Source organism: Eretmochelys imbricata, chromosome 11 (assembly GCF_965152235.1).
Source record: "Eretmochelys imbricata isolate rEreImb1 chromosome 11, rEreImb1.hap1, whole genome shotgun sequence".
Lineage (NCBI taxonomy): Eukaryota > Metazoa > Chordata > Testudines > Cheloniidae > Eretmochelys > Eretmochelys imbricata.
The window spans coordinates 63009659-63033852 of NC_135582.1; the positions used below are offsets into that span (position 1 = coordinate 63009659).

A 24194-nucleotide genomic window follows, 5' to 3' on the forward strand; every position below is an offset into this window, starting at 1 on the left:
CCTCCGCAGTAGCTCCCCAACCCACCCGCAAATTAATGCTCTTCTGAAAGCACAAATGCCACACAAATACTCTTGGACTTCATTAAAATTAATCACAAAAGCTGTTCTTGTAATCGCCATAAGAAATTCTGCATTTCAGCTATTTGGAGCCTCCTATCCTCAGGCCACATGCAATTAATTGTCAGCACCCTCATTACAAAGATACTTTTAGCATTTTCCTGGAGATATTCTGTAAATTACTTTTGAGATACGTAGATAATGAGCATCAGGTATTTGTAACAGATGAGAGACTGAGGAGACATAGTAGGTTATGAAACTTTTATATCCTGAATCTACTAAGTTATCAAAATAATTTATATTCCACAGTTTAATTCTCTAACTACTAACCTAACATAATTTTGTTAGTATTTAATTGTAACATTCAGAGCAAACATTTCCTCAAATTTGTGCTAAATCCAAATGCTATAGGAGTAGAAGAGGAGTTAAGGTTGCTTGACAATTCCTCACACCCTTCCAGAATGTGGAAGGTGGCAGCAAAAAACTGAAACCTGAGAGCCAGGAAGGGAAAATAGGGGCTGATTCTCATTTACCCTAATTTACATTTTACTCTGTTCTGGAGCATAGAGGGAGCTTTCAAATGGGTGTCAATTACACTCTAAGGCCCTTTTCAGCTGTCAGAGTGATGTAGAGTGGCAATGAGAATCAGGACATTTGTATCCAAATTCTCGCACAAATAAAAAGTAGAAAACAGAATCTAATTTAGGAACACTGTGCTCATGGCAAGTGGATGTTAAACAGGGAACGGTAGATGCCAGATACCAAGTGATCAATGAAGTAGTACCATCAGCTTTACATAGCAGAGGTCACAAAATAGAGAAGGGTCCTGAATTCCTTGCACACCAAGAACTCCCACTAAATGCATTGGCGCGCAAGAAATTTTTTTTAAAAAGTCACTGAATGTTCATCCCTGAGTTTTTAAACTCTAATGAGTCAAAACCACAATATTTCTTAGATCCAGTCTAAAAGCCTGGAAAATTCCAATATTCCACATGTAGTGGGAAAAAAATTTGTCAACAAAATACAACAGCATCTGAAGTGAACAGATGTGTTGTACTAAACTCTTAGATATCATAGGACTTATGGGTAAAATTTCCAAAAGCATCTAAGTCTCTTGGGAGCCTAGCTCTATTGGCTTTCAATAGAATATAGGCATTTTAGAAAATTGGACTGACTTAAAAACTTTAAAAATGTTATGTCCCATTTTCAAGTGCCTATGTCCTATTGAATGCCATTGGGACTAAGACTCTTAAGTGACTTAGGTGCTTTAGGTCAGTGGCTCTCAGCCTTTCCAAACTACTGTACCCCTTTCAGGAGTTTGATTTGTCTTCCATACTCCCAAATTTCACCTCATTTAAAAACTACTTGCTTAAAAAATCAGACATAAAAATACAAGAAGTGTCACAACATACTCTTGCTTACTTTCTTATTTTACCATATAATTATAAAATCAATTGGAATATAAATATTGTACTTACATTTCAATCATAGAATTATAGAATATCAGGGTTGGAAGGGACCTCAGGAGGTCATCTAGTCCAACCCCCTGCTCAAAGCAGGACCAATCCCCAACTAAATCATCCCAGCCATGGCTTTGTCAAGCCTGATCTTAAAAACTTCTAAGGAAGGAGATTCCACCACCTCCTTAGGTAACGCATTCTAGTTCTAGACCACGCTCCTAGTGAACAAGTTTTTCCTAATATCCAACCTAAACTTGAGACCATTACTCCTCATTCTGTCATCTGCTACCACTGAGAACAGTCTAGCTCCATCCCCTTTGGAACCCCCTTTCAGGTAGTTGAAAGCAGCTATCAAATCCCCCCTCATTCTTCTCTTCCGCAGACAAAACAATCCCAGTTCCCTCAGCCTCTCCTCATAAGTCATGTGTTCCAGTCCCCTAATCATTTTTGTTACCCTCCGCTGGACATTTTCCAATTTTTCCGCATCCTTCTTGTAGTGTGGGGCCCAAAACTGGACACAGTACTCCAGATGAGGCCTCACCAATGTCGAATAGAGGGGAACGATCACGTCCCTCGATCTGCTGGCAATGTCCCTACTTATACAGCCCAAAATGCCATTGGCCTTCTTGGCAACAATAGCACACTGTTGACTCATATCCAGCTTCTCATCCACTGTAACCCCTAGATCCTTTTCTGCAGAACTGCTGCCTAGCCATTTGGTCCCTAGTCTGTAGCGGTGCATGGGATTCTTCCGTCCTAAATGCGGGACTCTGCACTTGTCCTTGTTGAACCTCATCAGATTTCTTTTGGCCCAGTCCTCCAATTTGTCTAGGTCCCTCTGTATCCTGTCTCTACCCTCCAGCATATCTACCTCTCCTCCCAGTTTAGTGTTATATGCAAACTTGCTGAGGGTGCAATCCACGCCATCCTCCAGATCATTAATGAAGATATTGAACAAAACCGGCCCGAGGACCGACCCTTGGGACACTCCACTTGATACTGGCTGCCAACTAGACATGGAGCCATTGATCACCACCCGTTGAGCCCGACAATCTAGCCAGCTTTCTATCCACCTTATAGTCCATTCATCCAGCCCATACTTCTTTAACTTGCTGGCAAGAATACTGCGGGAGACCATGTCAAAAGCTTTGCTAAAGTCAAGGAACAACACGTCCACCGCTTTCCCCTCATCCACAGAGCCAGTTATCTCGTCATAGAAGGCAATTAGATTAGTCGGCATGACTTGCCCTTGGTGAATCCATGCTGTCTGTTCCTGATCACTTTCCTCTCCTCTAAGTGCTTCAGAATTGATTCCTTGAGGACCTGCTCCATGATTTTTCCAGGGACTGAGGTGAGGCTGACTGGCATGTAGTTCCCAGGATCCTCCTTCTTTCCTTTTTCAAAGATGGGCACTACATTAGCCTTTTTCCAGTCGTCCGGGACCTCCCCCGATCGCTATGAGTTTTCAAAGATAATGGCCAATGGTTCTGCAATCACATCCGCCAACTCCTTTAGCACTCTCGGATGCAGAGCATCCGGCCCCATGGACTTGTGCTCGTCTAGCTTTTTTAAATAGTCCCAAACCACTTCTTTCTGCACAGAGGGCTAGTCACCTCCTCCCCATGCTGTGCTGCCCGGTGCAGTAGTCTGGGAGCTGACCTTGTTCGTGAAGACAGAGGCAAAAAAAGCATTGAGTACATTAGCTTTTTCCACATCCTCTGTCACGAGGTTGCCTCCCTCATTCAGTAAGGGGCCCACACTTTCCTTGACTTTCTTCTTGTTGCTAACATACCTGAAGAAACCCTTCTTGTTACTCTTAACATCTCTTGCTAGTTGCAACTCCAGGTGGGATTTGGCCTTCCTGATTTCACTCCTGCCTGCCCGAACAATATTTTTATACTCTTCCCTGGTCATTTGTCCAATCTTCCACTTCTTGTAAGCTTCTTTTTTGTGTTTAAGATCAGCAAGGATTTCACTGTTAAGCCAAGCTGGTCGCCTGCCATGTTTACTATTCTTTCTACACATCGGGATGATTTGTCCCTGTAACCTCAATAAGGATTCTTTAAAATACAGCCAGCTCTCCTGGACTCCTTTCCCCCTCATGTTATTCTCCCAGGGGATCCTGCCCATCAGTTCCCTGAGGGAGTCAAAGTCTACTTTTCTGAAGTCCAGGGTCCGTATTCTGCTGCTCTCCTTACTTCCATGTGTCAGGATCCTGAACTCTACCATCTCATGGTCACTGCCTCCCACATTTCCATCCACTTTTGCTTCCCCTGCTAATTCTTCCCGGTTTGTGAGCAGCAGGTCAAGAATAGCTCTGCCCCTAGTTGGTTCCTCCAGCACTTGCACCAGGAAATTGTCTCCTACACTTTCCAAAATCTTCCTGGATTGTCTGTGCACCGCTGTATTGCTCTCCCATGAGAACCAGGGCCTGTGATCTAGTAACTTCCATTAGTTGCCGGAAGAAAGCCTCGTCCACCTCATCCCCCTGGTCTGGTGGTCTATAGCAGGCTCCCACCATGACATCACCCTTGTTGCTCATACTTCTAAACTTAATGCAGAGACTCTCAAGTTTTTCTGCAGTTTCATACCAGAGCTCTGAGCAGTCATACTGCTCTCTTACGTACAATGCAACTCCCCCACCTTTTCTGTCCTGCCTGTCCTTCCTGAACAGTTTATATCCATCCATGACAGTACTTCAGTCATGTGAGTTATCCCACCAAGTCTCTGTTATTCCAATCGCATCATAATTCCTTGACTGTGCCAGGACTTCCAGTTCTCCCTGCTTGTTTCCCAGGCTTCTTGCATTTGTGTATAGGCACTTGAGATAAATTGTTGTTTGTCCTGCTTTCTTAGTATGAGGCAGGAGCCCTCCCTTCTCGTGCTCTCCTGCTCATGCTTCCTCCCGGTATCCCATGTCCCCACTTACCTCAGGGCTTTGGTCTCTTTCCCCCGGTGAACCTAGTTTAAAGCCCTCCTCACTAGGTTAGCCAGCCTGCTTGCGAAGATGCTCTTCCCTCTCTTCATTAGGTATCTAGAGTATGTAGAGCAGTATAAACAAGTCATTGTGTGTATGACATTTTAGTTTGTTCTGACTTTGCTAGTGCTCTTTAGGTAGTCTGTTTAAAACTAGGCAAATCTCTAGATGAGTTGATGTACCCTCTGGAAGACTCCTGCATATCCCCAGGAGAACCCATACTCATGCCCTTGAGAACCACTGCTTTAAGTAATGGGGTAGAAGAGCCTTAAAAATGGTATCCTACAATATTACCATCAAAAAAGGGAAAGCTGGATGGCTCTGAAGATTCATAGTGGGATATCAGAACCTGGTTAGTGCCTAAAATCCACCCAAGGCAGGTGGTGAGTGAAGAAAAGTCACAAACAACAGATGGGCTGAGAAAATAAGTTCTCCAGGGTAGAGACAGTCACTTTACTGTACTGTGCCCAGCACAACAGGGCCCATCAGTGCTACAATAGAGGAAACAACAACAGGCTTTTTGGTGGTGTGTGTGTTCTGAGCCAGTTGCTTCAGCCTAGTTCCTACTGGACTGTCCATCTCAACCCATCATTCCATCCGGCAGCCTCAGCAAGGAGGCCAAGAGCTCAATAGGAATGAAGAATGGACCATCCTCTTCAGTGAGTCCAATCAGAACAAGGTGGAGGCACAATGGCAAGTGGCTTGATCAGAGGTGCAGCCAGGAGTGAAATTTCTATGGTTGCTGCACAAATGGCACCTATGCAGAGAATAAATAGAAGAGCCCGAGGCCTCTGACCCCAGTGACTGTCAGTCTTGTCCTGTTTGTGAACTTTACATTCATTTAAAACTCTACTCTCACACGATGCAGGGGTCATCTACGAGGGATTGCATAATAATTCCCACCCCAGGTCAAGGCAGAGTGATAAAGTATCATTAACAGCAACATTTTCCACCTGAAAACTAAATGTAACAGTAAAAAGCAGTGTCTCTGGAGGAATTTTCTAAGTTGCAAGAAAGAGGCAGCAACAAAGTCAGGGGTCAAAAGAGGCAGCTCAGAGCAGACTGTCCAGAGGCGGAGGAGGTAGCAGCTCGCGTTGCTATACCCCTAGATGAACTAGCCACAGCCACCAACAGGAGTGGTCTCAAAGGCAGGGATCAGCAAGCGAATGCCATAGTGCAGGACCACGTAAGGCTACTTCACAGCATGAGGATTCCAGCAGAGGGGGCTGAGGATAAGAAGAACAGGGACACAACCATTTCCCCTTCAGCATTAATGACAGAAACTGATGTGCACTGTTTGAGCACTGGAGGCTGCTTTGAAATTTTCTCTGACTCTAGAAACATGATACGGTTAGGCCCCCATATTGCAGCTGGTCCTGTTGGGTTCCGGGAAGTGGCACACTGCAGCTGGGAGTGTTCAGGCAGACTTCTGCAGCTGGGCTATTAGTTTATTATTTCCTACAATTATTCAGCTTTCATTTTCTTGAGGTATATTACTGTATTTTAAAATGCCTAACTTGCTAATATCTACCAATTTCAGTACAGCATTAAATATGCATCCCACCCATCATATTAACATGAGGAAGCAGCTTGAAAATTAGATATTATTTATGTTGCAGTAGTACATAAAAGGAGGTCAGGGTCCCATTATGCTAGGTGCTGTACACACAATGAAATATGTGACAGTTCCCACCCCAAACTGCTTACAAAGTGTGTGTTTATATACATTAGGCATGCTTGTGAATTTGTTTTGCAGATACATGCAGTACACGCCCCATACTGGAAAGGTAAGGGTTAAGGAGCTACTTTGGGCTCAAGCAGTCCCACCACACCTGCAAAGTATGTACGGGCTGCAGGAGGAGCCCAAGAGGAGACCAGACCAGCTCAATAGGAAGCAGCCAGTGGAAGTGAATAGACTCACTCTGTTAGTACTTCTGAGGAAACACTGTTGTCTGGGATCTTGCTATTAAGACTCCCAGACCTTCTGAGGACTTCCAGACCTGCTGAGGAAAAAAGGACTCTGGATACTCCTCAGGTCTGGGATTTACTTTTGATTTCTATTGTTTAATGTCTTCACTTTCCTCTTTGGGAAAAGAGGAGTGGTAGGAAGCCATCCAGAAATGCAATAGACCAGGGATGGCCAACCTGAGCCTGAGAAGGAGCCAGAATTTATCAATATACATTGCCAGAGAGCCACAGTAATACGTCAGCAGCCTCCCATCAGCTCCCCCCCAGCACCTTCTGCCCACTGGCAGCCCTGCCAATTAGCACCTCCCTGTCCCTCCCTGCAGCTTCCGATCAGCTGTGTGCAGGATGCTCTGGGGGGGAGGGAGAGGAGTGAGGGCATGGCAGGCTCAAGGGAGGGGGCGGGAAGGAGTGGAGCGGGGGCAGGGCCTGTGGCAGAGCCAGGGGTTGAGCCGTGAGCACCCCCGGCACACTGGAAAGTTGGCGCCTGTAGCTCCAGCCCCGGAGCCGGTGCCTAGACAAGGAGCCGCACGTTAACTTCTGAAGAGCCGCATGGGGCTCCGGAGCCCCAGGTTGGCCACCCCTGCAATAGACAGATCTTTGCTGCTTACCACAGGGCCCTTGATTAGCACCTAGTGGAGAAGGTGGGAGTGGGTTCCCCTACCAACTGTTAGAGGAGCTGAGGGCTGTTAGCATACCCTAGCATAAGAAAACCTGAATGGAGAAAAAGGCCCTGAAACCAAGGGAATAGGGACCTCGAGAGAGACTCAGGGCAGGCCTGGAGACGCCCTTCACTGGTCCTACAACTGTCCACTGCAGGACACTGCATATCCTGAGAGGAGAAAGGCACTACTTGACTCTGAGCCTTGAACTAGCTTACCACATGAAGGGATTACAGCCAGTGGTGGGTGAATGACTACAGGCAGACTCACCATGACAATGCAAAGATGGAAGGGGCGCATTGGTGCTGAGTGGCCTACCACAGTCAGGACCAGCTCTAAGCACCAGCTAAGCAAGCTGGTGCCTGGGGAGGCGCTGCTGAAGGGACGGCACTCCGGCTGTTCTTGGGGTGGCACTCTAGCAGCAGCCCCAGCGGCAATTCAGCAGCGACTCTTCTGATTCGGGTCTCGCTGTCGGCAGTAATTCGGTGGCAACTCCCTCTGATGTTCCTGTTCTCTCCAGCGGCAGCGTATTCATCAGACTTTTTGTTTGTTTGTTTTTTGCTGCTTGGGGCGGCAAAAAACGTAGAGCCGGTCCTGACCACAGTACCTCTATATGCTTATCAAAAGTTATACCCACTATACTGGCTAGTAGGATTGAGCAAATCAATTATGTCTGACTTGACTGATTTGTCGTCTTATCTGTTTGCAGAACCCCCTCCCCCAATTTGTTTACTCTTTTTGCTTTGAAATTTGTTTTGTGTTTGGTTGGTTTATCAAATAGGTGCTATTTGTGTTTGAGGAGGAACCCTATTCAAAGCCCACTGACATCAATGAAACCAGCCCCTCCCCTACCACCATCACTTAGCTTTGGATCAGGCATGAAGGCTCTGTTCAACAAAGCTCGTCAACATATTTATTAGCACCTGCTTGAGGGGCAGGATCAAAGGCACAAAAGGGAGTTAAATCTAACCCAACTCCCTTTCCTGCCTTTAAAACACTCCCCCTATTTGCTGAATGTGTGTGGTGTAAATCCATTGTTCAAGTTATAGGGTAAAATCCTTGCCCTAGTGAGTCCCATTGACTTCAACAGGACCAGGGTTTCACCCATAAGAGCTATGCTCATTTATGACCCAATTTAGCAAAACATTTTGAACATATGCTTAACTTTAAGCATCCATTTAAAGAGCTTTACTGTCTTGTCTTGGCCTCAATCAAGTCTTATGCAAATATTAGTGGAAAGTGGAGGCTTACCACTGGGTTTCCATGAGCACTTTTACTAACAAAAATCCCACTGCATGAATGTTCGCAGAGAGTGAACACAAGAAGGAAATAACTACTGATAATACAGAGCAGTGCAAAGTTATTGGCGGAACACTGTTTGCACTACTTTGCCAGCTTCGCTAAATAGTTTAACAAGCTTCTTATTTAAAATGTAATAAGCATTGAATCTCAGCTGGTAGCTCAAGGATTACAAGCTCTTTCTGTGGAAAATTCTACACTTGTGACTCTTTGAGCTGGATAGAATTTAGCACCCGTCTGAATGAAATCAAGATATGGCAAACATTCAAAGTGTCTGTGTGTACTGAGGATTATCGAGGAGATTAATCATGCTGTACAATGGAAGAAATTTTTCATATCTTAAGTGGGGGTACACATCCACTACACAGAGCTCTCTACAAAGACTCATCTTGACCCCAAAGAACACAAAAAGGGAATGGGTTGGCCAACTATACTCTTTTATTCCAGTTAATGAGCCCCTCCCCCAGGAACAAAAGCCTTTACAGAGCAGCAGTATTTTAGGGTATGTCTACACTGGAAGAGTTACCGTGCCGCTCAGAGAGTGCTGAAGGGAAACCACTATTGTGTGTTCACACTGTCAGCTGCCTGCGCAACAGCATGTTCACACTTGCGGCACTTGCAGCGGTATTTGGAGCGGTGCACTCTGGGCAGCTAGTCCACAAAGCACCTCTTCCTCTTCTGCCGCTACGAGTTGTGGGAAGGCGGAGGGGGTTGCGGGGAATTCTGGGTCCTGTCCCAATGCCCCATGAGGCATTGCTTCGCAACAATCCCTGTACTTCCGTCTACATTTGGTACCATCTTTCAACGGTTTGTGTACTGCACGCTCTGCCTCTTCGGGCTGCAGGAATGGATCCTGAACTGTTGACCATATTCTGCTCACTCTCACTAACACGTCACAAGTGGCAGTGGAGTTATTCCTTAAACTACAAAGGCAAGTGGAGTTTGATATTGATCTCACCACGCGTAGTAGCTATGACACGGGATTGCTTGTGGCATTCAGGGAGGTGCTGACCACAGTGGAGCACTGCTTCTGGGCTCGGGAAACAAGCACTGAGTGGTAGGATCACATAATCATGCACCTCTGGGATGATGAGCAGTGGCTGCAGAACTTTGGGATGAGGAAAGTCACATTCATGGGACTGTGTGATGAGCTCGCCCCAGCCCTGTGGTGCAAGGACACAAGAATTGGAGAAGCGCATGGCAATTTCACTGTGGAAGCTGGCTACTCCAGACTGCTACCAGTCGGTTACTAACCAGTTTGGAGTGGGGAAGTCGGGTAAGACACAAAGCAGCTCTGCGGCAGCAGATTGCCCAGTATCTCCATGAGAATTACATGGCGATCTCTGCGGCAGATTCCCATGAAGTGAGGGAGTCAATCAACACCGTGATCTGCTGCTCAGACTAGGCATGTGGTGATACGCGAATCATACAGACACAAGCCTGCTTTCTGCAACCTTCCTGCCCCCAGCAACTCACTTCAGCGATTCCCAAAATCAAAACCACTTACTGGGGCCTCCTTTCCTGTTTGCCCTTTGCCAAGCTCTGATGGCTGTGACCAGCTAGACTCTTCTGGGGTAGAGAAGAGCGCCTGGCTGCATGCATCTCTGACCTCCGAGTCGTCCTCTGCCTCTGGGTCCCCCTCCACATCCTCGTCCAAGATTTCTTCCTAGCTCGGTCCACTCTCGACTGGTATGTGAGCCACTGAAGTATGCACAGTGGCCTTCACAGTGGAGGTGGGGTCACCACCGAATATCACGTCCAGCTCTTTGTAGAACCGACAGCTCATGGGCACAGCACTGGAGCAGCAGTTAGCCTCCCGTGCCTTGTGGTAGGCGTTCCGCAACTCCTTCACTTTGACCTTGCACTGCAGTGTGTCCCAGTCAAGGCCCCTTTCTGTCATGCATAGTGAAATCTGTCCATAGGTATCACAATTCCTATGGTTGGAGCACAGCTGGGACTGGACAGCCTCCTCTCCCCAAATGCTGATGAGATCCAGCAGCTCAGCATTGCTCCAAGCGGGGGATCACCTGGTGTGTGGAGCAGGCATGATCACCTGAAAAGATGCACTGAGATTACTGCACACATCACTGAGCAAACAGGAAGGGGACTTCCAAAATTCCCAAGGAATTTAAGGGGTTGGGCTCATGGTTGGTCACCTGAGGGCAGGGCAGTAGAGTTCAAACCAAAGACCAGAGAGGTGAGACCAGGCATTGTGGAACACCTCCCAGCAGCCAATCACAGCACTGTAATTGACCAGGGTGTCTACACTGGCACCACGGTGCTGTAGCCCCAGCGCAGAAAGCTGTACACCTCTCGTTGGGGTGTGTTTTTTAACAGCAATGCAACTGCGCAGTTTTACACCACAGAAAGCTGCTTTACTGCAGAAAAACTTGCCAGTGTAGACAAGGCCTTAGTTGTAACACTTATTCTCTCTCTCTCTCTCTGAGCATTGACTGACTTATTTCCATCAGATCCCCTGGTTAGCCATCCTCAAATCTGGAAGATTATTTTCTATCGGTATGAAACTACCATTATACTTGAGCCAACACTCCACTGAAAGACAGCAAACAAACTTGCTTATTGAACAAATCTGTGAAGACTTCATATTAAATTGAATCTCTCCTAGTCTATCAATTTACCAGAGATTTTTACTTTCACTTCTAACCTTCAGAACTCCTCTGGCTTCGATAGAATGGGACACAGTCCCTGCTGCAGCTCTGGAGAGACATAGCAAAAGTGCTGCAGTGTGGGGGTTGGGAGTGAGAAGCAAAGGTCATTTTAGTGCCATCAGGATTCTGGCTCTGAAAAGGGCCCTGGTGTAAGTTAGAGCAGCCCCTGGGACTGGCATCCTTTCCACAGTTGCCCATGGGCTGCACCACAGCCCAGAATCCCAGCAATGCCATTGCTGCATGCTATGGGCATGCCTCCTTCCTTCCTTAATCCACCCCCTCTCACTGCCAGTCCTACCCCCAACACACTCCCTATACCAGGGCTTGAGAGGGGAGACAGAATAGGGCTGCTTTTTGTTGTCTTATGCTGCTCCTGTACTGGACAAATGCTTCCCCACCCCAGCCTATTGCAGTTCCTTTACAGCCTATGTATGCCACTCCTGGAATCAGCCCCAGTCTAATCTAAGAACCAAGATTTAGAGAACTGCCTTTAATCAAAAATATGCCCGGTGATTGTCTCTGATCATGCACCAAATTCGAGGAGGGAGGGAGGGAGATGAGGTAGAGAAAAGGAGGAAACCTTGATTGAGGGAAGGGGGAAATAGAAATTTCCTGGGCAAAATTGGTTTTATCCTGCCATGCTGAGTGCATCTTGCAAGGTGCAGAGTCTACTCAGCTCCTATTAAAACCTATAGCAGTGGAGATTGCTGAGCACCACACAGGGCTCAAACCCTGTGTCACAACATATACAATGCATATTTTGAATTCAGTAAGAATTCCATATATCTGGATGTACAACATACGCATCCATGTGCCAAAGAAATCCTGCAATATGTGTGTGTCGATCAGACAGGATATAATAATCTGAGATCTATTTAGATACTGTTACTTATAAAAGGGATGCATGAAATGTATCCACTTTGTTCCTTCACAATATAAAAGAATGACCATGTAGCATGTTTTGGACACATATCAGACAGAATAGAATTTAAAAAAAACAAAAACTACTTGGTATGCTGGGAGATGTGACAAGCAGAATGTGTAATAATTGACTTCTGGGGGAATTCTGCGTCACTGCAGAATTTGTGTCCCCTTGCAGATTCTTTTTCTCAGTCAGAATGTATTTTAGAGAGAGGCATTGCAGTTACATATTTCACCCACTAGGGGTCGCTGTGGTGCCAGAACAGAGCGAAGCCAGCTCAGGGGCCACAGCAGTGAGCTACAGCAGAAGGAAGGAAGAGGAGGTGCATTCCTCACAGTGCGGAGGCACATATGGGGGGGTGGGGGATAACAGACAGAGTGGGGCACATGGGGCTGCTGGGGGGATCACAAACTGGGGTTCAGAAGGGCTAGTGGGGGGATAGACTGGGATGGAGGCTGAATGGAAGTGGGGCTGCAGGGTCACATGGGGATGAAGGGGGAGGGGGCTGTAGGGGGAATGGGGCAAATGTGCCTGACTGAATGGGAGAGGCTAAGGGTCAGGCAGGGTCTGCATGGGGGAAGCTTCCCAATAATTCCCCACCCCTAAAACACCTGTTCCATACTTCTCCCACCCACACCCAGCAACCCTCCATGTTCATTCCCAGGCTCTTTTCCTCTTCCTTAACTCCTCTGTTACCCCTGACTCCCACAAGCCTTTGCACTGCTTCTGCAGGGTGCAGGAAATACAGTTTTGTATTGTAGTTTAAATCAGTGATTCTCAACCAAGGGTACACGTACCCCTGGGGGTATGCAGAGGTCTTCCTTGGAGTACATCAACTCATCTAGATACTTGCCTAGTTTTACAATAGGCTACATAAAAAGCATTCATGAAGTCAGTACAAACTAAAATTTCATACAACTGCTCTATATACTATACATTGAAATGTAAGTACTATATATATATATATTCCGATTGATTTATAGTTCTATAGTAAAAATAAGTAACCAATTTTTGAGTAATACAGAAGTGTCACAGCACACTATTTTTATGTCTGATTTTGTAAGCAGGTAGTTGAAGTGAGATGGAACTTGGGAATACGCAAGACAAATCAGACCCTGAAAGGAGGGTATAGTAGTCTGGGAAGTTTGAGAGCCACTGGTTTAAATTAAAAAGAAAAGGAGTACTAGTGGCACCTTAGAGACTAACCAATTTATTTGATGCATCCGATGAAGTGAGCTGTAGCTCACAAAAGCTTATGCTCAAATAAATTGGTTAGTCTCTAAGGTGCCACTAGTACTCCTTTTCTTTTTGCGAATACAGATTAACACGGCTGCTACTCTGAAACCTGGTTTAAATTAATTACTCAAAGTTTGTATGAATATGCCTAGTAAGCAACTTTTGTAAAACAAACAAACAAACAAAAACATTTCCTGAATCTTTTTTTGTTGTTGTCTGTATTGATACAGACATAGTTGCTGACAGGTATTTTTAAATAAATTACCAAAATAATTGAATTTGGCATGATTATATTGTGTTAATTTGACAAAATATGTTGAATTTTGCAGAACTTTAAAATATTGTGCACAGAATTTTTAATTTTTTGGTGCAGAATTCCCCCAAAACTAGTAACTCGAAGATGAGCATTTAGAGTCAGTTCTTCAGCTTACATGAGCTGGTGTGATGGCTGTTGTGACTTCAACTGAGTGGTGTTGATTTATATCTGGTGAGGATCTGTCTGAAACAAGATTATAACAAAAAGAGATGATTGCACTCTCCCAGTGCAAAGCAGCAGCAGCTGAAGGATGTGTAGTGGGCCAGGACAAAGTCTCTGGAAAGAATGGGATAGTTTCTCAATTGGTGTAAACTTGTGCATTTCCATTGACTTCAGTGGAACTATGCAGATTTGCACAAGCTGAGAAACTAACAGGAAGGAAAAACTTGCTGACTTAGTGTGGTCATATTTATGGGTTCAAAACACTTATTTAGCAGTTTCTCAGATATTTTGCCTAAATGGTTTATTCTAGTGCAAACATAATGCACCAACCATGCTGGACAAGGCAGGATATATTACTCACTTTTATCTGACAACTGGGCTACTGAATACAAATGGGCTTCTTGATTTCTTTATTGTGGCGGCCAACTCAGCATAGCTCCATGGATGTAGGCCAATTTACACCATCGGAGGGATCTGGTCCCTAGAGATCTATCTAAGTACAGTACATACTAGTCATTTGACACTTCACTCAACCTCATGTTCTCCGCTGCAGAACAAGAGTTCTCCTGGTGAAGTCAAACATAGCTCCAATTCTGCCAAATGGTTTTTCCATTTTATCTTCAGGCAGCCTTTGTTTTTGCCCCTTCCAAGGGCAGGCCCTCTCTTCCCGCCCTTCACTGCTCAGAACTAGGTCATTATCCAGGGGCTGAGAATGGAGGTCAGGTCACAGAACCACCTCAGCTCAGCGTCGGACTTTTCTCTTTAATTTTTCTAAGTCCTTTATTTCAGCCACGGTGCAAAACAGCAGTCTGGAGCCGTCTCCGAGCGTCCCTTCCGAAAGCGGGCAGGCAGTGCTTCGCCAGGACCTTCCAAAACCCTGGGGGGGAAAGAAGGGGCGGGAAAACTTTAAAGAAAAAAATAATCCTTTACCAGTGTTCAAAATAAGTCCCCCCACTCGGGGCCTAGCCCGCTCTCTCCCCCCCCTCCCCGCACCCTACCAGGCGTGGGGCTCGGCCACGCACCGAGCGGTGGCCCGCGGGGCTAGTGGGGGGACCAGCCGGACTCCATCGGCGCCGGAGCCGCGGGGGTTCCCTTCCCTCAGGCGCGGCGCGGGCCGCGAGCCTGCCCCTCCCCCACCCCCTGCCGGCGCGGGGCGGGAGTTCTGAGGGGCCGCCGGTGTGGCGCGAGTCCCGCGGGGGCGGCGGCGGCGGCGGGGGCGGCTGGGAGGCCGGGGGGAGGGGGTCCGAAGCAGCAGCTGACCGGAGCCTGTCTCGGAATGGGTGGGGGCTTCACCCAGGAGCCTTGACGTAACCTAGAGGGACCGCGCGCCCCGCTTCTTAAGGAGCGGCGGGAGCCGCCACAAGCCCGGGCAGCGACGGGAGCCGGGGGCCACCGGGCGGGAGTCGGACGCGGCAGCTGGCGGAGGTAAGGCGGGGCTCGGGGCAGCCGGCGCGGGACAGGCTCCAGCACCCCGGACAGCGCCCGGCCGGGCCGGGCTGAGCTCGGGCGGCGCGCGCCGGAGGGGACGGGAGCCCCGGGGCGCTGCGGGCGCCGGGCTCCGGGGCGTTCCCCGCTGGAGGCGAGCGGGGCTGGGGGAGGCGCGGGGCTGTCCTCACGCCTCCCCTCCAGCTCGGCGCTGCGGGGCTGTGCCGCGGCTGCAAACACGCCTGGAAGCCCGGCGAGCGGCACCCGGGCTCCCCCGGTGTGGGACGGGCAGCCCCGCAAAGGCGCGGCACCGAGAGCTCCGCCAGGACAGGGGGCTGCTGTTCACAGCTTTACCGCCACCCCCCTCCCCTTCGCCCCCCGGGGGACGGGAAATACGGGACAAATCCTGCCGCGGAAGCAACTCGTTGCCCCGGGGCAGGACGGCTGCCCTCGGCCCGCTCTCAGAGCGCCCCTGGTGTTCTCGTGCTCGGCGTTATGGTAAAGGGGACACGCGCGGGGCACCCCCGTGCGCACCCCGCTCCGCGCCCCGCCCCGCCACCTGCAGCTCGCGACGCTCCGGAGCTGGGTGTTTGTCCCATCGCCACCCCGGGGCCGGTACAGACTGGTCTTTAGATTTATTGACCTCGGGCTCTGGGGTCTTCAAATATTGAACTCTTACAAAAGGCGACTGCAATGGAGACAGCCACCACTGCTGGCCCGACATCTTTACTGCATAGGTCGGTAGGAACCGTTTGAGCAACTGTTTGACCATTCATGGGAAAATAAACACACCAATGAGAAATTGCAGTCTCCACTACTCAACTTGCATATAACTCGTGTTACTTGGCTGACAAGTCAATACTCAACCCCTTTACTGTTTATGGAGAAGGCAGAGTGCTCTTGAGGCAAAGACCTTCTTCATTATATAGTGTACAGCACCTAGCACAATGGGCCCCCAATCCCTCATTGGGGCCTCTGGGTGCTACTTCAGTACAAGTAAATGCATACTCTGGATAGAAGCCAGAACAAGAGATCACCTGATATATATCTTTAACGCCAAAGGGCCAAAAGAGCAATTACTCTGGGGACAGCTTTGAACAGGGGATTTCCTGCTTTGAGCAGGGGTTGGACTAGATGACTTCCTGAGGTTCCTTCCAACCCTGATATTCTATGACAGGCAGTTTAACTCCAGTTAAGCTGCAATAGCTATGGGGATTTATGCTACTATAACATTTGGCCCCAAATCTTTCCATTTTGGAAGAGGGCATCTTCTCCTGATGAAAGCATCTAGCTCCTCAATGAGATGTAGCTACCAGCAGACTTTGTCAAGAGAGTATTTGGTAAATATTTCCCTGTCATCACAAGGGATTGTTTTTTCAATATTTTCATTTTATGAGATTTTATTAAGTGTATTTGTTATGTTCAGTGTCTAGGCTGATAAAAGAACTGTGATCCTTCTATCTGAACCATATGATATGGATGCTATAAGTTAATAGGCTGAAATATATAGCAAAAATCACTTTCTCTTCCTAAAAGTTTTCTAAATTTAAAAATAATGGAAGAATTTGAAAGAAAGTCCTAGAGGTTGCAAACAGCATGTTTTGGGTGGAGGGTAATCAGAACTCCATGTAAAGACTCGACTTCAGGGAATTTTCCTCCAGTTATTTTTAGAGCTGGTTGAAATTTTCCATGAACATTTCTGAAAACTTGTAAAAATATTCACCCTTTTTTCCAAACAAATGAAGCTGCTAAGACTCATATCTCTTAGTTTTACATCCATCATCTGGATGGGTCTGGCTTTTGGGAATAGATTAAAGCCTTTTGCCTCTAAGTCACCAATTAAAATTAGCCCAGGGTGGTAGTGACCAAAGAGGTATCAACTTCATAAAACTACCGTCACTGTGGTGTGAGTTGGCCTGGCACTTCATTGAGGGCAGGGTTTCTTACAGCTGTATGGCAGTGTGGGAAAGCTTGTGTTGCCCTTTTTCTGTTGATAAAATGTAGGACTTCAGATCCAGGGTTGTCAAGCTAGAGTTTTTTATGGGTACCTAATTCACTTTATAAATTGCTGTAAATCTCTAAAATGTTAAGTCTCATTAGGGTGTAAATACCCCTTCTCCTCTCCCCCCCACATCCTCCTGTACCCAAACCAAGTAGCAGGGCTGAATGTTGGGGAGGAATCTTACTCCCAAGACATGGAACTTCTCCTAAAAGGTCCTTAGCAGACTCCCTCCAATGGAGGCAGGTGTTCTTGCCCTGCACCCTGCTGAGGCTAAAGCTGCATGCTAGGCAGGGAGTGTATATTCCCTTGCATGACCAGTCCTGATTCCATCCATTCCCCTTGCACAGCAGAACAGCACTGTTTATATTGCCCAGGGACCCTCTGTGACCTCAAAGGCATGGAAGAGGCCTAGCTATACAAAGCTATGCTGTACCTAGATATAGTTTCAGAAGTTAGCTTTGGCTCCCTGAAATAAAATATCCAATTGTTCCCTACAGGAATCTGGGCAAGTGACATAATTAGCTGCAATACTTGGAAAGGCAGCTTTGGTCACCTATCCAAAAAAACATTTATGGACTATTTCATGGCCAAAGTCTGAGATAGAAATGTTGACCTCTAGCAGCATGATCAACTCACAGTAGAAGTTATAAGGATTTTTCTTTTTGGTACACTGTTATCCCCTAATACAGGAGCAAGAGCATTTAGTGGATAAAATTCACTAGAGTGGTGATCTTGTGGTGACAGCTAATGGGAAGGTCAGATTTCAGATATTTTCTTTTTGTAGCCTATAAACAAGTATCAAGTAAACAAGTAAATTTCATGATTCTAGCTCAACAGGAAAGTGTCACTGAGTCATCTGTTACAAGGGTGTGTATTTAATATGACGTGCACACTTCATTTCAGAGCCTTTCCAAAATTAATATATACACACAGTTATACATTATTTTGGAAATGTTCTGAAAGAAATATACTATGTAAAATAGTCCTATTGAAGGGGATGTTCTTGGCCAATTTACATCAGGGGACAAACTGCTGTTTTAGATAAGAAGAAATCTTGAATGAGTTTAGCGGATTTAGCCTTTGGGTAATAAACTTGGATGTTTAAATCAAATGTAATGGAATTGAATTAACAAATAAAGTACACACCAGGCTTAAGGCCAGAAGGGACCAATGCTATCATCTAGGCCAACCCCCTGTATAACACAGGCTGTAGGATTTGATTTCACCCATCCTATTTCTTCATTTAGCCCAGCAACATATGAAGGTTAGATGATTTTTCAATTTCTTTTGTTTTTGTGAAGTTTCAGTGACACAATGGATCCTGGGAACAGAGGAAGAATTCACTCCAATGTGAGACTTATCTTCTGTCTGTTAATCATGGGAGTGTTTTGTGTGACTCCTTTCTTCTGCCAGAGCCAAAATGATCCACTGGCCCTTGGCCGAGCTGATCCCCAGTGCTGGGCGTTCTCCACAGCTGCCTTGCTGGAGATGAGGAAGCCACATATTTCTGAGTCTGTCAATGGTTTTTGGGACTTTATGATCTTCCTGAAGTCATCAGAGAACTTGAAGCATGGGGCTCTGTTCTGGGACCTGGCTCAGCTCTTCTGGGATATCTATGTAGACTGTGTGCTCTCCAGAACCCATGGCCTAGGGAGGAGGCAACTGGCAGAGGCTGAACAGAAAATCATAGCTCTGCATTCTCAGCTCACAGAGAGAAAGCAAGGTTATTACTTCTCTATCCAATACATGTACACCTTGTGGTGGAGAAACAGCAGTAGTGTACATAAAAATCAGACACCAGTAGAGAAACAAGTTTAAATTGGAGAATGAGAACCAAGCAAGAGTACGATTAGCATTAAAACAACTGAGTGCTTGGTGCTGTACAAGTCAAAGATTAATATGTTCAATAAAGAAGCTTAATCATGCTCAAAAACTTCTGAATGGGAGTTTTGCCTGAGAAACAGCTGCAGATCAGGCCCATATATGATTGACTTTTCCCTCAGGGATCATAAGAGGAGGTAGAAGTGAACCACTTGAAACATGTATGGGTACAGGTAGGGAAGATAGATTAGTAACCAAACACATGAAGATATACTGCCTCATTAACAGTGTTACTGGGTAATGCGTGGTCTAGGCCAGTCTTACTCGTATGCAGTAGTATCCTACTCCTTGAGCAGTCCAACTGGAACCATTGTGGAGTATGATACTAAACATGAGCACAATGAATTAATATACTGTGAGTAAAGTTTTCAGCCACTAGCTGTCTCCAAGTTGCAGCCAGGGTCTGGTTACTGGTAGATCATGCAGGTAAAGCTGGGAATCAGGCTGTGTAGAGGCTGTTAGTGTGCACAGATTCTTTTAAAATACATACTTTCTGCTTAAGACTGATACCATACATCATGACACTAGGTAGGATGAAGAGATTTTTAGACACAGTCCAGTGCACGCACACTCTTAAAAAAGGAGGGATATTTTACTTCTGTTCTTACTTCTACTCTGTTTTGTGAGTTGTAATCAGTCCATCTAATTTCTTAATGCTGTAGTGGTCAGCCTGCTACAGTGACAGCCTAATTTTTGTTGTTGTAGAACTATCTAAGCTCTCATCCAAGGTCTTGTAGCATCTTAAAACCAGATTGTTCATATCTGCCTTGCTTAGTCAGTGAAACCAAAAGTCAATTGCTAGAAGGAGATTGCTCTCTGCAAATGATATGAGGAATTGAATTGCCACTTCTTAAGCATAACAAATTGTGCAAGCCTGATTCTTTAGTTTGAGCTGAACTATTAGCATTTGAATGATTTCATGGACCAATTCTGGGTCTAGATGGGAGAGCCAAGGCAACTTTCAGTGGGTTACTTTGAATATAAAACAATATTCCAAGTTTCTCCCTTCATACTTCTATTGTATCTTTTCAGACTCAGTTGCTACAAACTGAAATGGTCCTGGTCTTACCTTTTGAAAATATTTAATGATGGCTTACACTGTTTAAACCTAACATACAACAATATGTAATATCTGAAGCAGCCTCCGAGCCTTAGTCACAGTAATATTTAGGATACCCCACTATAGTGGTATTAGTCAAACTAGGCAAAACCCTGAATCAATGCAGCTCAGCTCTGCACTGGCTAGAGAAAGTAGGCTGGAAGGCAGCAGACCTGAGTTCTAGTCCCAGTTCTGCCATGAATCTGCTGTGTGACCTTGGATAAGTCACTTCACAGTGCCTCAGTTTCCCCAGCTAGAAAATGGGACTAATGCTACCTCCTTAATAACGTGCCTTGAGGTGTAGGGGTCAAGAGAGCTAGGTATTATCAACACATCTGATTTTGGTACCAAAAGGTAAGTCTCATCAGTTTCACTAATTATATCAACATATCTGTTTATCATTAGTAGCAAATACTAGAGAGTGGGCTTTTATGCAATGAAGGACTAACTAAAGCTCTTGTAAGAGCTGTAGAAATATATAGCTCCACTTAGCACTGTTCTCTTATACATCTCAAAGTGGAGAAAACATTATCTGTATTTCACAGATAGGGAAACTTAGGTGCAGAAAGGTTGAGTGTCTTGCCGAGGGTCATGTCACACGTCAGTGACAGAACTAAGCTTAACACTCAGGTACCCAAATCACATTTTCATGTCCTGTTTGCTATGCCATACGGCCTCCTGATGGTGAATCCTCAGGGTAGAGTCAGTCTAAAAGGTGCTTTTTAATAAGCACCTTAAAGTTCAATATCAGTCACAGAAAAAAAGCCATCACTTTCCACATCAAATATACCAAATGATATGATAAATAATTCATACCCACTGAAGTACTAATTGACCAAGCTTCAACTTTAGCATATTGCTTGCCTTTAAGGAATTATTAATTAAGCTTTAAGCTGAATCCCTTAAGAGTCCTTCAAACAAACACTGTTTTTTACATTGCCTAACTACTGAAATCACACCAACTCTCACATTTTTCTCTCCTCCCCCATGAAACCAGAGTGGCTTGTTGGTAAGGGTTTCACATAGCATATCTGATATGGTATGATCTTACATATAGATATATTATAGGGAACTATTTTACAAGCCCTGTAAAAATCAGACCATGAAATGTCCAGCAGAATCAGCCCTCAGGGCTCCCTTCAGGTTTTCACTTAATTTGCCTCTGCTTTCACCAGGAATACTCTGTAAAAGGAATACTCTCAAATGAGGTGCTTATTCTGTCTCCAAAGTTCCAAGGCAAACATGCTTCATTCACAAGTCCAGAGATGGCCTTTCATAGCCCTACAAATTCAACATGCACTGGCTTTCTTTCTTTCTCACACTATTGCATGAGGTCAGATTCTACCTCCACTATCCACCTGTGCAACTCCCACAGTGAGTTTGTACAGGTGTAACTAATTAATCTGTAATTAGATTTTTAGCATGCAATCCTGCTGACTGTGCACAAGAGAAGGAAAATAATCAAGCTTGTTCTCTCTTAGCTGTGTGGCTCTGCAGGGCTAACAGGAGTGAAATGCAGTAAAAGCTTACTTATGTCCCTAAAATAAGCAGTGATTATTGTAATAAACATAGGGAGCAGGTCTGTTGCTATTTTTACCTAGAGAGACAAGGTAGGTGAGATAATATCTTCTATTGGACCAATTTCTTTTGGTTCAATTTCTTCTTCAGGTATGGGATATGTACTCAGTGTCACAGCTAAATACAAGGTACAACAGATTGTTTAACATAAATAGTTAACACATATTCTAAGTGACCATTCAAGGTGAGGTGGTCCATTAATACCTTCACACTCATAGGACAAAAAACAGGGGGTTAGTGGGTTACAGATTGTTGCAAGTGTCTTTATTTAGACCATGACTTTTAGCATCTAGCAAAGTTATGAATTTAAGCTCCCAGACTTGTTTTTGAAGGTCTTGTGCATGTTTTCTTTGAGGATGAGGACTGAAAGGCCAGATATGGAGTGGTCGTTTTGTGAAACGTGTTTGCCCATGGATGATAGTGTTTTTGTCTTTTATTGTTTTTCTGTGTGAATTCAGCTGAGAGCATGGTAATTGTCTGGTTTCACCCGTGTCATTGTTAGTGGGGCATTTAGTGCACTGGATGAGGTACATCACATTGTGATAGGCATGTGTAGGTCCCTGGGGGGTTGGTCATCTTAGCAGTGGCGGTATAACTGCAGGCTTTACATCTGTTATGCCAGGGTCTGGTGCTGCTTTGACTTGGTGGGTTCTACTTTTCAGACTAGAACTACACTTAACAAATCAGCTTGCTGGCTTTTGGGCCTCATCCTGCAGTCATTCAAATAAAGAGCAAGATTCCCAGTGAATTAAATGGTAAAGGATCACTATGGAAATGGTCTGAAGTCTAGTGACATTGAGAGTCCATTGACTTTGACAGGATTTGGATCAGGTTCTGATTGTGACTGACAGCAACAGACAAGATTATGATTCTGCATTTCTTACCAGGAGAAAACCTATTATTCTCTTGTATGGCTCATACTAAGGTTCCAGGATAGGGTCCATAGTGTAATTTGGACCCTATTCTGGATTTCAAAGTAATTTGCTAACTAGAGACACTTGCTTAGTTTTGCCCATTGTAAGACTTCATCTGATGCCAATGATTGGCTCTGATTAGTTGGATACAACATTTATCTTAAATATCAGACTGGCAAAACATGGAGGATGAAAGCTACATAGGCTGCTAGCTTTACATTGTTTGGAAGCTGACCCTGATTTCCTCAGACATGTTTTCATGTCCCTTTCTTTTTTTTTTTTCTCCCTAATTTCTAGGGACATTTGCTCACAATCCGAGGACACGAGTGCTGAACAAGAAAGAGCTGATTGAAGACTTAATAAGCATCCATGTGCATAAGAGTGGATCTGCATTACTCCGAAGAGTTATTGGGGGGCTAGGGATAAAGAGGAAACAATTTGTCTAGTCTGAGGTTTATCTGTACAGTGGATATTTTTTAAACAATTTCCTTTTGGTTTTTGTTTCTAATTTTCCTTGGAAAGCTGCTCTAGGTGGAGGGGGAATGTCTGTACCTATCAACATTGTACCTTTGGGTTAGCTTTGACTTTTTGGACTGTTGTGGCTTTTTTTTTTTTAAATGATGCCCATGAATTCAGTCTCTTTAATAAACTGCATGATTTATAAAGTGTTAGCCACCTTATCATGTGCATGAGCTACTGAAACTGTGTCTGGGGGGCATGCTGGAGAATACGGCCTAGTCATGCAACTGGACGTATACAGGCAGAGCCGGGAACCAACACGGAACTCCACTGAAGTCAACAGTTTTGCCTGTATGGATTCAATTGCAGGATTAGAGTCAAGTAGCTGTACTTGCTCTGTTTTAACTATTTTTTATGCATATAACACAGCACAAACAGCAGCCAAAACATCATTCTATTTAAAAAGAAAATGTAAAGAGTTAAAAAATCCAGGACCTCCAAACTTCAAGCTTCCAGTTTTTTCTCATAGGTTAATAAAACCCAAACATTCTCCACACCTTAAGTGAACAGATGTTCTCAAAGTTAATTTTCCAGGAAGAGTGTCCATAAACAACACCCACGTGCATATTCATTTTGATGATGTACAAAAGCAGCTGTTTCCCTCAGGTAGCACCTTATCCTGCTCCACTGCAGTCAACAGGTGTTTTGCCATTGATTTCACTGGGAGCAGGATTGGTCCTGAAAAACCAAAATGAAATAAAAGTCAAAAGTAAGAAACAAATATATTCTGAAAGAAAGCACACATACAAATGCTTTCTGTGTCAGTTTCAATCAGTACATGGTTACCTTTCAATTCCCAAGGCTCAGCAGATCAAAGGGATGCTAGAATAAAGTTAAATGCTGCACTGTGACCCAGGCAGGCAGGCTGCTTCCTGTGTATAGAGCCCAGCTGACTTGGCCCCTGCAGATCACAATGCAGCTTGAGCCTCAAATTCTTATCGGGAATGGAGAGCTCATAGATACATTGTAGAACAGGGTGAGTAACTCATTACTAGAGCTGGCTGGAAAATAGTAAATATTTTCTGCAAAAAGTTAAAACAAATTTCATGGA

The 24194-nt window shown here is 45.3% G+C and overlaps 1 protein-coding gene across 1 annotated transcript in view; it reads left to right on the top strand.

Annotated features, from left to right (window-relative positions):
- The window catches only part of FAM237A (family with sequence similarity 237 member A), a 63150-nt gene extending 40080 nt beyond the window's left edge, over positions 1–23070 (top strand). The window contains exons 2-3 of the mRNA XM_077830095.1: positions 18454–18875; positions 22922–23070. Coding sequence (XP_077686221.1) covers positions 18467–18875; positions 22922–23070 — 558 coding nt within the window. The 5' untranslated portion in view covers positions 18454–18466. The remainder of the gene's footprint in view (positions 1–18453; positions 18876–22921) is intronic.
- The last annotated feature ends 1124 nt before the right edge of the window (positions 23071–24194 follow it).